The following is a 14,555-nucleotide window of genomic DNA, read 5'->3' as shown; positions in this document are numbered from 1 at the left end:
CGTGGTGAAGGACTTTGCAAAGTGAAGAAAGTAATCTTATCCATTACTGAATAGCTCTATTAAATGATGTCGAAAGCTCAGCACCACCTGCACATGACCTCTCTTGAGGCATCCGTGGCACAAAATAAAAAGGGGGAATAAAAGGACAGGTTAAGCAAGCTCCCGAGAGTTCTGCATTTGAAAGCAGAACTTCAGGACAGGGACACTTTCTAAAGAGCCATTTCAGGCAAAGGTCATATGTATGCATATCAAATCATTCCTGAAAGCAGCGCCTTTGTCCCCCAGCCATCTCCCAATGGAGCCATTGTCCTGCCGGGGCAGCTGGCACCCTGACTTCAGCCGCGCTGCACCGGGGCCGGGCCCGGGGCAGCCCCGGAGCCAGCCCGGGGCCGGGGCAGCCCCGATCTCCTGGGACAGCCGCGATCTCACGGGACACTCCCGATCTCCCGGGACAGCCCCGATCCTCCGGGACAGCCCCGATCTCCCGGGACAGCCCCGATCTCCCGGGACACTCCCGATCCTCCGGGACAGCCCCGATCTCCCGGGACAGCCCCGATCTCCCGGGACACTCCCGATCTCCCGGGACAGCCCCGATCTCCCGGGACACTCCCGATCTCCCGGGACACTCCCGATCTCCCGGGACAGCCCTGATCTCCCGGGACACTCCCGATCTCTCGGGACAGCCCTGATCTCCCGGGACACTCCCGATCTCCCGGGACAGCCCCGATCTCCAGGGACACTCCCGGCCCGGCACATCTGCCCGAGCCTCTCCAGCCGGGGCCAAGCGCAGTTTCCACATCGAGCTTCAGACATGGAGAAAAAAGACCCTCTGGTACGGTAGGAGCATCTGCACTCCCCTTCTGTCCCGCGTGTTTTCCTGGCTTGCCAAAGTAGCCTTAAATAAATATCATTACAAGCAAAGTCAGCATGAATGTGGTTTTGCAAAATGCAACTCGGATTGGGATTTGGCAAGTAGGAAGTCCTTCCAAAATGCATTCAGGGGTGATGTTGGAAGCCCCCTGATAAATAATAAAAGAGAAAATATTATTTAATAAACAGAGAAGAAAATGTATTCTAGAACCATAGTAGTTCTTGTATAGCTTGTTTTGCCTCCTGAAGAGATGTCCTCTCTTAACCTTTTAAATATAAACTGCTTTTCATATATATTCTTACCTTATAGCAATATCAAAATTGGCTCCAGCACAGACATGAGTGGAGTATCTTGTGTTCTGTTTATATTTACCTCCTACATTATTAATATTATGCAAGTACATAAATACGAGTTTAGAACTCCTACATCACTTGGCTTTTGATTTATATTAAAATTTCCAGTGTCTGGAGCTTCACTGATAAAATCCTGGGCTTAAAGGCAATCTATCTCAATAAGGGTCCTGTTACAGGTACCACTCCCTAAGCCTTTTTCTCCAGGGGAAATATATGGATTTCTTTAATCAGGATAGTAACACTTCAAGTATCTGTATTTTTTTCCATAACTCCCTATGCCACAACTGTAAAGTGCTGATTAGAGAGGCAAGTAGACAGGCAAGGAGCAATGAAATGCTGCATGCCTCATAGTTCCCCTACTCATAATGAAATCATCATGATTTTGATTATTCTGATTTTGAAGTATTAGTCTTGAGTCCTTCTTTCAAGTTTATTTTGCTTCTGATTTGCTTAGATTTTGACTGTGATTTACTTCTAATTTCTGCTGATCTATGCAAACTTCCTGTCAGCATGTGTCAGTGCTGTGAACGCTGCTCCTTATTGCCACCACATCTGTGATGGAAACTGAACTCTGCAAGTGGGATTGGGACACTAACTTGCCCGATGAAAAACAAAAAAGGGCATTTCAGGGGTGTCGAGATTCTGCCTAAAATTTACATGAGTGCTGCAGCCTTCCCCACTGGATGTGTGGTGGAGTGTTGGGGAGGTGGGCTGGGGGCTGACAGAGAGCACTGGCTGTACCTGGTGGATAGGGAGAGATACTGGGGGGCTGCCTGTACCTAAAAGAAAGTGAAGGGGGACTGTGACCCTAAGATTGGCTGCCCAAGAAGGACCTGCTGTACCTGTTCAGAGACAGATAGAGACATTTTTAGATTAAGAGCTTCTCATGAAGTGCAAGGCTGGAGAAATGTTTCCTCCTAGGAGGCTGGCCTGTATAAGATGTTAAGAAAACAAAATAGTGCTCCATTTGTGTAGTAATGTTTATTCCACAAAATCTAAGCTTATTTCAGAGGTTGTAATATGAAGGTTAAACTATGAGTTTAACGTCACCATAGCAAGGTTTCCAATTATTAATCAAGGACACTAGCTGAGTTTGAACACCAGACAGCTAAAGATATGTTAGCATCATTCTTGAAAGCTGGAGCTGTTCATAGCAGTGCCTGCACTGCAGCCTTTACCAAAGGATGCCAAATGAATCCTTTGACATTAGCTGAACTGGAAGTGGAGATAGTGAATATTTGTGAGAGCTGAATGAAGGGTCGTGCATGAGACTGCCCCTGGCAGTGCTGAGAGAATTCCAGTGTGCTATTGGAAGTGTTCATTTATGGCACTTCCCCAGATTAATGGACAGCTTATGGAAACACATCAAAAGCTGATATTGCTGACACACCAGTAACACAGATTGGTTTTCAGGTGCTTACAAATCTGACAGCATCCTTGACCTATGCCACATCTAGCTGGATGAGAGGTTTTGAGCCTCCTAGCACAGGTGTCCCCATGCCACCCACACCAGCCCAGCTGGGATGCACCCTCCCCTGTGCTCATCACCGGGTGAGATGCCAACTGTGTTTGTAGGGAGCCAGACCAAATGATCTCACAGACTTTCTTTGTCTCAAAACCCGTGAAACTGTGTGTGCTCCACACAAATGGAATAAAAGAGAGCAGGGTTACTGTCACTTTGGTACACAAAAAATACATAAATATAGAAATAAATACGTATTGGCTTTATCACTATTGGAGAACTATTTGCCTGTTGCGTACAGTTGTTTAAATTCCATGAGAAAGATTCATGGTAAATGGTCTTTTGTCCTAGAAGGCTTAATGTTTCAAAACATTGAAGTGATGAATTGCTTAGAAGTTCTAGTTGATAGTGCTGTATGTGAAAAGTTGGATTAAAAGAGATTTAAAATACAAGATAATAACAGGTATTCTCAGCTCCTGTCCTCTTGCCCTAAGCCAGACAGAACTTTTTTCCTATTGCAAATGGATTACATCCATGGCTGGGAGATCGTGTCCTCAGACTCCTGCTCTTCTAATACAGTTCCAGCCAGCTGTTTTCTTTTCATTTCTTTGTGGGGCTTCATGCCCTCCTTCCATACTGTTTTTCTTGTGAAGTAACTCAGAAGTCTTGTCCAAAAGCTTTCTCCTTTTTTTCTCTAACTTCATGATTTCTTGTAGAGGTTTTTACTAGGAAGCTGTGTTAGGTTGGCCTTGTCTGGCTGACAGATGCCCACTCTCTTATTCCCCCTCCTCAACAGGGCAGGGGGGAGAAGATAAGATGGAAAAGCTCATGGGTTGACATAAAGACAAGGAGATCACGTACCCAATTAGTGTTATGGGCAAAACAGACTCAACTTGGTAAAAATGAATTCAATTTGTTGGCATTTAAAATAGACTTCGATAGTGGGAAGCAAATAAAAAAATTAAACCAGCACCTTTCTTTTCCCAGTTCTTCATTTCTGGTTCCTCCACCTGTCCCCACCATCCCAGGCAGCCCTGGGGGATGAGCAGTCCATCGGAGCCCCTCTCTGCTGCTCCCTCCTGCTCACACCTCGCCCTGCCCAGCTGTGGGGCCTTTCCACGGGCCAGGCTCATTCAGGACAAACCTGCTTCACCAAGCTATTTTCTGGTGGTTGCAGAGGAATCCCTGCTCTGGTGCCTGGAGCACATCCTTCCCTCCTTCCTCCGTGACCTTGGTGTCCACAGAGCTGTTCTCTTACCTTTCCCCTCGCCCATCAGTCCCTGCACAGTGCTTTTTTCCCTTTTCTGTTCTGCCATCTTGGCCTCGTGAGGGCCCGTGAGGCCTCGGCCATTCCTGTGGTGGGACAGGCTGTGCCTGGCCCATGGCAGCCCCAGCCTCTCCAAATAATGCACTGCTGCACATATTTCTGGATTCTCACCCTCTGCTCTTCTGTTTCCAGGTATTTTTTTGGCTAGTTTAAAAATTTTAACCTGAAAGCCTTCAAGTTTTGAAGAGCTCTCTGGCTTTTCTGTCACTTAGCTCTTCACCAGTTTTATCTTCCTTTTTTATTTTGAAGAGGCTCTTGGAAACCCATCCTTGTCCATAACCTATTTTTTCCTCCCATGTCATCTGATGTAGAAACCTGCAGAAACACCACTGGTGGGACACAGCCAGAGTTGTTCCTGCCATTCTTCTCCCAAGCCCTCCCTCCTGCAGCTCCCATCCCCCTCACTGAAATGTCACATTTTATTCCCATCACAGGTTTCTGTTCCCTGCTTCTTCCTGATAATGGCGTGTTCAGCTGAGGTCCTGCCTCTCATACCTGTGGTGCTCAAAGAACTTGGGATTTATAGATTGTCCTGGGTAATCATGCTTTGTTCATGCAGGCTTCTTGATCTATGCCAAATTTCAAACTTCTGGCTCTGTATTGGCACATGTGGCAGTGGAGGTGTCTGCTGGGACATGGCAGGATGAGAGGCTGCCAGGCTACATGTGCCAGCACTAGCCCAGTAGCTCCCAGACACATCCATACCCTTGTGTTTACACACAAACCATCCCCCCATGTCAACCTTTTGCCAAAGGTGGATAATTTGCAAGGGGAAAATGAAGACACTATGATTGCATTGCTCTGTTCCTGCAACAGCAAAAGCTCTCAGAGGCAGCAAAGGTGGGATTTCTGAAATGGGCTCCACAGGGAATCACTCCAGGTTTTACAGAGAGCCCAGTACAAACCTGGGACAGGATTGGAACACTTCCCTCAGCTGTTTTGCAAACAGCATAACAAAGCAGAGGGGAAAATATAGCCCAGGAACACCTCATCCCACACCCTGAATTTTCAATTACTTGACTACAGCAACTGGGCTCTGCAGAATTGCCCCAGACTGCCTAATTTAAGTGCTAGTCCTTGAGGCAGGAGATTTTGGTGCAGCAGGATGCACCAGCACTCATGGCAAATAGCAGTGAAAAGAGTAAAGATGCTGAAGTGAATTCCAAGGTAGGAGTAACTATCCACAGGATGTTTGTGGATCTGAACCTATTGCTGTATATTTTGCCCTGCTGAAAAATATTTTAAGCAGTATTAGCTGTATGTCCTTGGTGCTGTTGATGAATGTGACAGCTTGAAAAGCTTTTCTGGCCAGTGACAGGAGAATGGGGAAATGGGACAAGGGTTATTGGAGCTGGGGCAGAATGGTGGTGAGGAATTTGTGTTGTGGTAACAGCAAGGGGGGACCAGCCCTGCACCAAATTCAATATTGGAGCTACCAAAGGGGACAGGGAAACTGATTGCAACTGCAAGGACTGTAACAAATCAGTGCCCCTCCAGCTGCACCAGCCCATGATTTGGTGTGTCAACATTGGCCTCAGTTGTGAGTGGGAACTGGCACTCATCTGTATCAGGACCAGTGAAGGATGGTCAGTGCAATACTTAAAGACTTCACAGGCTCTATAAAGAGAAAATATGGATTGGTTCAGCCATCTTTGGAGAAAGAGGAGTGGCTGCAATCTGGTACCTGCACCAGGTGACACTAGAAGAGAGGTACGGCTTTCTCAGTCATTTCAGGCATTCCTCAAAGGCTCTTTGAATTTTGACTGGGACAATGATAAACATCCAATGGATGAAAATACGGTCATTATGAGGGTAAGAGAAAATGTCCTGATGACACTATATTTTGTAAATAATTAAGTTGCCATCACTTGTAAATGCCTTTTAATTTCTTTCCATACTGAGGCTGAGCAACTAAAGTGGCAGTGAAGACAATAGGCAAACCCCAGAAAAGGTCACCCCTCCAGCTTGAACAGAGGGAATGCTGTAAGATGGGGTGAAATTCCCTTGGAGCTGATGACCCTTCATCTGGGAGAAATATAAGAAGCCCTTAAGTGCCTTTTGGATCTCCAGAATAATAGGATTCTTTTCCCTGCTCAGGGGAACAGTATTTCTTTGTATAATCCTTGTAAATGACAGGATTGTATCAGAGAATCTAAGTCCTTGCTTACAGGAAACAACCTGAAGGGTCCCAGTCTCAGCTGGCAGCCAAATCCAAAAGCACTGACTCAGATCATTTGTGCTTGACTGCATACATTCAGTTCACCTAGGGATGCTCTACTTTTTTGGCATTCCCTAACATATAATGGACTTGTGCAGTAGAGTACAACTGAAAGAGCAGTAGTAATAGGGCAGAGATCACAAGGATGTTTTCCTCCCTCCAAACCCCACAACAGCAGGAACAAGAAGGAGAATCCCTTTTGGAGTCTCTGAAGCTCTGTTCTCCTAATATATTTTGTCTCTTTTCACCCTCAACAATAAGATGTTTTTTTTCTGCCCTCCCATTGCTCTGTCAAGCCAGCCCAGCATTCCCCACAGATGCAGGAGATGGCTGTGACAGTCATGGGATACTGGGTACCCTTCATGTACTGTGCTGTCCTGCCAGTTGCTGCTGGCAGCATCAAGCCTGGTATGTGTGTTGAATCTGCCACTTCTCCAGAAGTTTCCCTTGCCTCTCCCCTGTGCCTTCTGTCCTGCAGTCTGACTGTACTTCCACCTGCCCTTACACAATGGGGTTTGGAGTTTGGCTTATTTATTTTATTCATAATGCATCAGAGTAGGAAGCTACAAAAGTTTTCCTAGTGTTCTTTTTTTTAATTCAGTACCTTCCAAAACCATGCTGGAATTATCTGCAGAATCAAGCAGATGCTTCAGCAGACTTAGGCTCCCAGCAAGCAGGGGTATGAACATGAAGTTATAGTCCCACAGCCATTTTCAAACCAGCTTTCACAGCTTAAGCTACCACAGAGGAAGTTTGTGCTCCTGCTCTGTCTTGGTGCAAAGGGAACTCAGTTTGCACAGGGGTAGAGGTGCTCCTCCTCAAATGACTTCAGCTGTCACCTGAACATATTGCTGCTCCTTGCCTCTCTCCATCATCCATCCTGGCTTCTTTGCCTAAAGTGTGTTGGTTTTTTTTTATTTTAAAGGTAATTGAATCATAGTGTTCCTCCACTCCCAAAAGACTGAAATGTTGAGGGTGTACACCTGAGCAGGGACAGCAGGTGCTGGAGGCTGTCTCTGCAGCTGGCAAAGGAGATGTCCCCACTCTCTTCACCAAAGCAGCAGTTCACTCAAGTCTTTTTCACATGGGTTGGATCATATGTTGCCATCAAAGTTGTTTGATTTCAGTATCTTGGAGAAGGGTTAGCCATGGACAGTGAAAAGATAATAAATTAAATAGTTTTGCAGGCTCTCTGTGGAAACCCAGGAACATCTGACTCCAGCATGGAAATTTTCAACAAGTATAATTTTAAGTTGGTTTCAGTTTTGTCTGCTGTGAAAAGGACATTTACAAGGGTGGGGAGCCTTCTCTGAAGGCCGAGCAAAGCAGAGCTGCTCTTGGTCTACAGCAGTCAGCAATCATGAAACCAATGAAATGTTTCTTTCTCTAAGTCTTGTTTTGGTAAATAAAAAAAAAAAAACCAACAAAATATGAGTTAAACAAAACTTAACTCAGTAAGATTATTTGCTTTAAAATAACGAAGTAATCTATTAATATTTAAGTGACCTGAGTTTCCCTGCAGTTTACTTGTTTAATCCATTAGAAAAAATACTTTATTCCTTTCCAAAGTTTTATGCTGAGAAAGCGAAAAAAGTATTTGCCTAAAACCTCCTGATAATCCTTATGCAAACCCATGCAGAGTTGCATATTTTTGATTACTAGGATTTTTCTTCATTATTTTTATATTGCATTCCTGCAGACTTTGAAATTTATTCACACATTACGATATGGGTTTTAAAAATAGTCATTCAGCAATGGATCACATTGTTTTGTTGTTGAAATGTTGTGTATACTTTTCTCACTCTTAGAAAACAGGGAGTACTGTTCCAACAGGATGTTTTTCCCTTTGTACTTACATTTGTCATCTTTGCATTCAGTTGAAATCAGAAAAAAAAATGTGACCTTCAACTGAACTTGTGGTGACATGTTTCAACTTAGGAAAATTTGTGATGCTTGGAAAGTGGCCCATCTGTCCGAAATGACCCTAAAAGCAAGATGCGATTGTTTGACGCTTTTGTGCTGTGCCATTACAGCAGGCAGCAGCAGATGCCTACTAAGAAATGCAGGGTGTTCAGTGAAAGCTGCGGTGACACCGCTCCCCTGGGAGCAGAGGGAGTGGGGGGAGAGCAGAGCTCGTCCCTGCCCCCTCCCCGCTCCCCTGCCCACGGATACTCCTCAGTTACAGTGCCGGGCTTGGAAGCAGCAGAAGTTTGCAGTGTGTGTCTCAGTGCTGCCAGGGCTGAGGACCAGGGCAGGAAACTCATCCAACTGTCAAACCTGTCAAAGCAAGGGAAGTTTTTAACCTGTTTTGATTTGCAGTGTATCTCTAGAAATGGTTGGGGTGAGAGGATGGAAGAGATACCAAGGGCATGCCAGTCTGCCAGGACTGGTGGTAGACATAAGGTATCTGGATTCTACTTGCTGGGTTTATTTCTGTTCTGAAGGAAAAGAACAGAAAAGCCAGTTATTTCCAAGGTATTGGAATACCTCACCCCTCTCAACAGCTAGGGATAGCTTAAAAAGATGTGTATTTCAACTATGAGATAAATCAGTACACCCAAAAAACAGCGGCAGATGAGATTAAGTTTGTTAACATGTTAGTTGTATCCCCATTATTTGTCTATGAACAAAAGCCTGGACAGTTCCTGTTGTATCCTCTGCCACATATATATTCCTGTGGCCAGTGAATCAGATCAGGCCGTTTAGGCAGTGTTTAATAATAGTTGTTTTTCTCTTTAAGAGGACATCTCTTCATCAGCTGTCCTAATTTCTTCATTCGGGATTTCCTTCTCTTTGTGCTGGACTGATTGCATGATTGCATGTAGTGGTGTAGACCTGTAGTCCTTATGCAAATAAAAGCTCTGCTTGAGTCAGGCTCATGCTCATGTGCAGTAGGTTCAAGCCCCAGAAGGCCCTCAGTTTTGGTTTTTTTTTTGTCTTAGCTGCAACACTGCCAAGGTCTGTTCTATGTTCATGCATTAATTTACAATGCCAAAACAAAAAGCTTTCATAGGTGGAAACACACATAACAGCAGCCAATTCTTCAGCCTTAGATGCCTCTTATAGGCAGAACCAGGAGGAAGATGTGTCCACCTGAAGGCATGTCCCCACTTGTTGTGTGGGAATCCTCTGTTTCCAGCCTGACCCCACTTTGATCTTTCTGCAGAAGTATTGGTGCTGCAAAGCATGTCCAAAGCCTCAGCTGCAGGCAAGTTCAGAACAATATTCCTCGTGACATATCTCTTTAAACTGAAATCAAATAGGATTTTGCTGTTTTGAAAATATCAGTGGGGTTTTTGTAGATTAACTAGGAGAAAGATATTAATTAAAATATTTCTTTTTTGATCCAAGTGCTGAAAACATGAAAAGAAGTATTTCAAACAAACAGAAACTTTTGTTTGCAAAGAAAACAAAGTAAACAGTATTAATTATATCCACATTTTACTTGTAAGGGAGAGACTAGCACTTGGAAATTTTTTAATCATATCCAAGCCTTGACCTTGAAAATGTGCCAAAATAGAGTTTGAGCTGAGGGTAAATATAATCAAGTCAGAGAGATATGTTACAGGGTTATTGTAGAAGTCCCCACAAGAAGTTTTATACACACAGGAGATTCAAAGCTAATATTACACTGAGAAAGGTTTGAACATGGTAAAGGATTTACATAGAAATTACAAAAAGAAACTAGAAATATGATTTGTAGTTCTAGAAAACCTGCTTTTTACATCCTTAAGTAGCTTTCCCATCCTTGTGGGGTTTTGTTTGGTTTGTTTGTTTTTGTTTAACTTTTTTTTTTTTTGCTGTTGTTTGTTAGTTTTTGTTTTGATCGGGTTTTTTTCTCATTCAGCTTTAATTCATTATTTTAAAGGGGCTATGGTTTTTGTGGGAATTAATAGGTTGTATCACTTGTAAAGTTCAAATAAATTAACATTGATTGTGTGTGGCATATGCAAGGCACCATGCAAGGCCCTTGAAACCTCCAGACTGCTCTCTGGGGGGTAGGTGATGGATGTCACACCACTGAAATCTACAATTCTTTGAAAAAGACCTATGTAAAGCTGATAATGGGCACCTGTGACACCCATATCAAGCAGTGGAAAACAAGAGTGAGGACCTGAATACACAGCCTTTTATGGGCTGTGCTAAAAACACATATGAGCCCTGTGGCTCCATGTTTCACTCCTTCATATTGTCCCTGAAGATTTTTCATCACAGAACAGTTTTTATTCTGCAGTTGCTAAAATTTTTATATATGACTATCTTAAGAAATACAATTCTTAGTTCATTTTAGTGGAGTACTTGCACTGCTTCATGATAGCAATGTAGTCCAGAAACTGAATTGGGTATATATTAGTTTCTCTGAAGTTGAGGAAGGCATGGATATGGGACTGGTGTTAATGCTGCTGCTGTCGTGTGTTGTTCACAGTGAGAGGTGTAATATCCTGTGCTGGTGTGGGTGGTGTATTAGCTGTGGTACTGCTGGGAGAGAGAGACAAGCAGTCAGGCATCTAAAGCTTTCTCCAAGTCACTGAAAACTCCTCTCCTCTTTCCAGCTTACCTAGCTGTCCTGCTAAGACATAACCTCACCTATAAACCTTGTTCTGCTTGTATGCCACCACAAATGGTGATTATGTGTGGAGGGTGGGTATACGTGGGCTAAGATCCCTCCACAGGCATCATAGACAACTTCTGGAGCTGCAGTGCTGTCAGCAAATCCACAGTTCTCACTGAACTACTGAACCAGTTGTATCTGATATGGGGTGTGAGAAAATTTATTTCTCTACTGCATTATGTCGTCCTTTTTCTCACCAGTGTTTCAGCCGTTATCCCAGTGAGCATACAAATATTTCACATAAGTAAAGCAGAGACAGGGACTCAGGTCCTCCCCTGACCTTCCTCTTCTGTCTTTGGGTTAGGCAGAACTCATTTCAGACAGGCATGAACCCACTGTCCCTGTATTTTGAGCAGGACACGTACATGAGGGTGAGGTGAGGAGGGGTGCAACATGCTTTGCTGGCTGACGTGCTTTGCTGGTGGTACTCAGTGAGTTTGGGCTGCATCTTGGTGCTCTCTCCCCTGCCCTGTCAACCCTGCAGGCATTATATAGGATGCTCAGAAATGCTGATGGGCCTATATGTGCCTAAGGCACTTGGTGCTTCAGGGGCTAGGCTGTAGCAAACTGCAATTTTGAAGACTTTAATTTGTCCATGATTGTCCCTGAGGGTCTGGCACTGCTTTATGGATCTTTCTGGCCAAGAAAGTCATCCTCAGCACAGCCCTTCAGGGCACTAGGCACTATGATTTGCATACCATTCCCCTCGGGGCAGTGATGAGCAGACAGATAATTGAAGACTGGTGGTGTTTTGAGAAACTGCGGTGAGGAGGATATGCTTTCATGTGAGCACAGCCTTGTTTGTGGGTCTCCCCAGGCTCATGGGGTAGCAGAGGGCATAGTGGTGCAGCTCCTCGGCAGTCAGGCCTTCTGAAGTTCCACCTGAATGTGAGGAAGAACTTATTTAGAGTGACTGAGCACTGGAACAAGCTGCCCAGAGAGGTTGTGGAGTCTCCTTCTCTGGATATATTCACCATCCTTAGAAATGTACTCTAGGGGGTTTGATCAAGGAGGTTGGACTACATGACCTCCAGTGGTCCCTTCCAACTTTAACCATTCTCTGAGTCTGTAATAAAAACATGGTTTAAAGTCCTTTATACACAGGAATCAGCTCTACTTGATATGTTGTGCCTCTGATTTTGACTCAGGGTGTCATCAGTAAAGTACTCAACTCTTCCCATGCTCACACTCTGGCTGCTGGAAGTTCATTTGGTTACCCCGTGCTTGTACCTGAGCACACTTGATATGGATACTACTTGAATTTCTAGGGCTTGTCAAAAGGTTTTGTTCCTTTTGTGCACTCAATTGACTGTTTTTCTTGGCCACAACTACACATGGATGCTGTGTTTGGGAAGATGGGATCTCTGAGACACTATAGAGAAGTCCTTCACCTTTTTGTCTTTCATATTGCTGTCAGCTCTACTGGAGACTTTCACCTTGGCCCCCAGTCACCAACTGCATCCAGTATCCAGTGCAAAGTTGACAAGAGTAGCTAAAAAGGCTCCTTTTATTAGAGTCCACTTCATCCCCAATCCCTGACTCAGCCAGTATACTTGATTTCTCTGCATTCCTTTTATCATTAGAAAAACTGCTCAAGAAAAATGAGTTTTCTATAAGACTGTGAGTACTGCCTTGCTTATATTAACTCCATGGAATAGCCTTTGATACCATTTTCAGTAGCATACTTCTGGAGAAATTGGTTATTCATTAGCTGGATGGGTGCTGTCTTTACTGGATTAAAAATCTGGCTGGATGGCCGGGCCCAGAGGGTGGTGATAGCATTAAATCTAGTTGGTGTCCAGTCTCCAAGGCTCAGTACTGGGGTCAGTTCTGTTTAATATCTTTAATAATGAGCTGGACAAGGGGACTGAGGGCACCCTCAGTTAGTTTGTTGCCCAGGAGAAAAGGACCTGGGAGTGCTGATCAGCAGTAGCTGAACATGAGCCAGAGTGTGCTCAGGTAGCCAAGGTGGCCGATGGCATCCTGGCCTGGATCAGAAGCAGTGTGGCCAGCAGGGAAGTGAGCTGGCACTGGGGTGGCTGCACCTTGAATCCTGGGCTCACTTCTGGGCCCCTCACTTCAAAAAGGACATTGAGGGGTTGGAGCATGTCCAGAGGAGGGAAACAGAGCTGGACAAGGGTCTGGAGCACAAGTCTGATGAGAAACTGAGGGAGCTGGGGCAGTTTAACCTGGAGAGAAGGAGGCTCAGGGAAAGCCTTACCACTCTTTACAAGTGCCGGAAAGGAGGCTGGAGCCAGTGGGGTTTGTTCTCTTCTTCCAAGTAATTCATAACAGGATGAGACAACATGGCCTCAGGTTGTACCAAGGGAGGCTTAGACTGGATATTAGGAAAAATTTCTTCACAGAAAGTGCTGTCAAACTGCCCAGGGAAGCTGGTAGAGTCACTATCCCTGGAGGTATTTAAAAGACGTTTAGGTGTGGCACTTAGGGAGGTGGTTTAGTGGTGGACATGGGGTTGGATTCAGTGATCTTAATGTTTTTTTCCAACCTAAACGATTCTGTGATTCTGTGGCTCTGTGAATGTTTGTAATTGGAAATGTTACAGCACGAACGTCTCCTGTGAGGCGCCATCTGGTGCCTCGTTGTAAGCTTTGCATCCCTTGGTAAACTTCAGTGAAATCATACAAGCCTGAAAAACCAAAGGCCAATTTTTTCATGCACAAAAATTGAGGAAAAGACATTTCATATTCTGATGATCTTGTTAAAATTCCTTTTTAATATGTTTCATTTAAGCCTTAAACTTCCACTGAATTGCTGAATTCTTGGGCCAGGAATACATTATTTCAGCTTTAGTCTTGCCTTTTTTGATTGGTAAAATGGCAATTAGTTGCTGAAAAAATTAGTTGCCCCTGATCCCAACAGTGAAATTTTTCCTGAACAAAATCATTAGACCTTGTTTATGCTAATAAGTTCCTTTTGAATCTGTGGGATAGCTTCAGGCACAATCCTAGTGACAAAAAGAACATTGTGCATCTGACTGTTCAGTTCAGAGCTACTGGAAAATGTCTTACATAACACAGATGAAAAAGATTAGCAGTTTCAGAGTCATCATCTTTAGTTCTAAAGGACATTACAAAGGAGGTTAATTAATTTAATACACTTGTAACGTGGACTAGGAAACATAAAATAAGCTCTTCCATTTATGTAAAACTGTGATATTTACAAGCTTCAGAGATGTTACATGAATAGAAGAATGAAATACGTATGTTTAAATCGGTAGAAGTCATTCATAATGCTGTATTTTTTGTTTTATTTGTTGAGAGGTTTTTTTCTGAATGGCCATTTTTGACATATGTAGAAACTTTCTTTCAAAAAAAAAAACAACTGAGCACCTGTGTGTTAGGAAGATATGCAGTAGCAGCAAAGGCTCTGAAATTGAGAGCATCTCAGAGACTTCATGTATTGGTTTAGGCACACAAAATTGGCCACCCAATTTGAAAAGTCCATTGTGTTTTGCCTGAGTCCCTTGGTGATCCGAAGGTCCTAGCCTGGGGGAGAGCCTGGGGCTGCTGAGTCCCGTATTTTGCCTCTGAAATCATGAACTTCATTAGTTAAGATACATAGGTAACACCTATGAGCAATTTTATTTGTGACACTTTAGGTTTCCCTTCTGCTGCGGTGAAACACTGCTGTACTTACAAAGTGTTTGGGGATTAAATTGTTTAACCGCAAGATATACCAGAGGCTAAGG

At 44.0% G+C, this 14,555-nt stretch overlaps 1 protein-coding gene across 2 annotated transcripts in view; it reads left to right on the top strand.

Moving 5' to 3' along the window:
- The first annotated feature begins 395 nt into the window (after window positions 1–395).
- ENPP2 (ectonucleotide pyrophosphatase/phosphodiesterase 2) overlaps window positions 396–14,555 on the top strand; it is a 72,044-nt gene continuing 57,884 nt past the window's right edge. The window contains exon 1 of one of the 2 annotated variants that reach the window (XM_088178691.1): window positions 396–832. In XM_088178691.1, coding sequence (XP_088034817.1) covers window positions 812–832 — 21 coding nt within the window. In that variant the 5' untranslated portion in view covers window positions 396–811. The remainder of the gene's footprint in view (window positions 833–14,555) is intronic. The other variant, XM_088178685.1, reaches the window with a different exon arrangement.

Source organism: Sturnus vulgaris, chromosome 1, assembly GCF_052056855.1.
Source record: "Sturnus vulgaris isolate bStuVul1 chromosome 1, bStuVul1.hap1, whole genome shotgun sequence".
In the NCBI taxonomy this organism is placed as follows: Eukaryota; Metazoa; Chordata; class Aves; order Passeriformes; family Sturnidae; genus Sturnus; species Sturnus vulgaris.
Note: the sequence above shows the minus strand (reverse complement) of the source record. Positions and strands in the feature narration are given on the sequence as shown.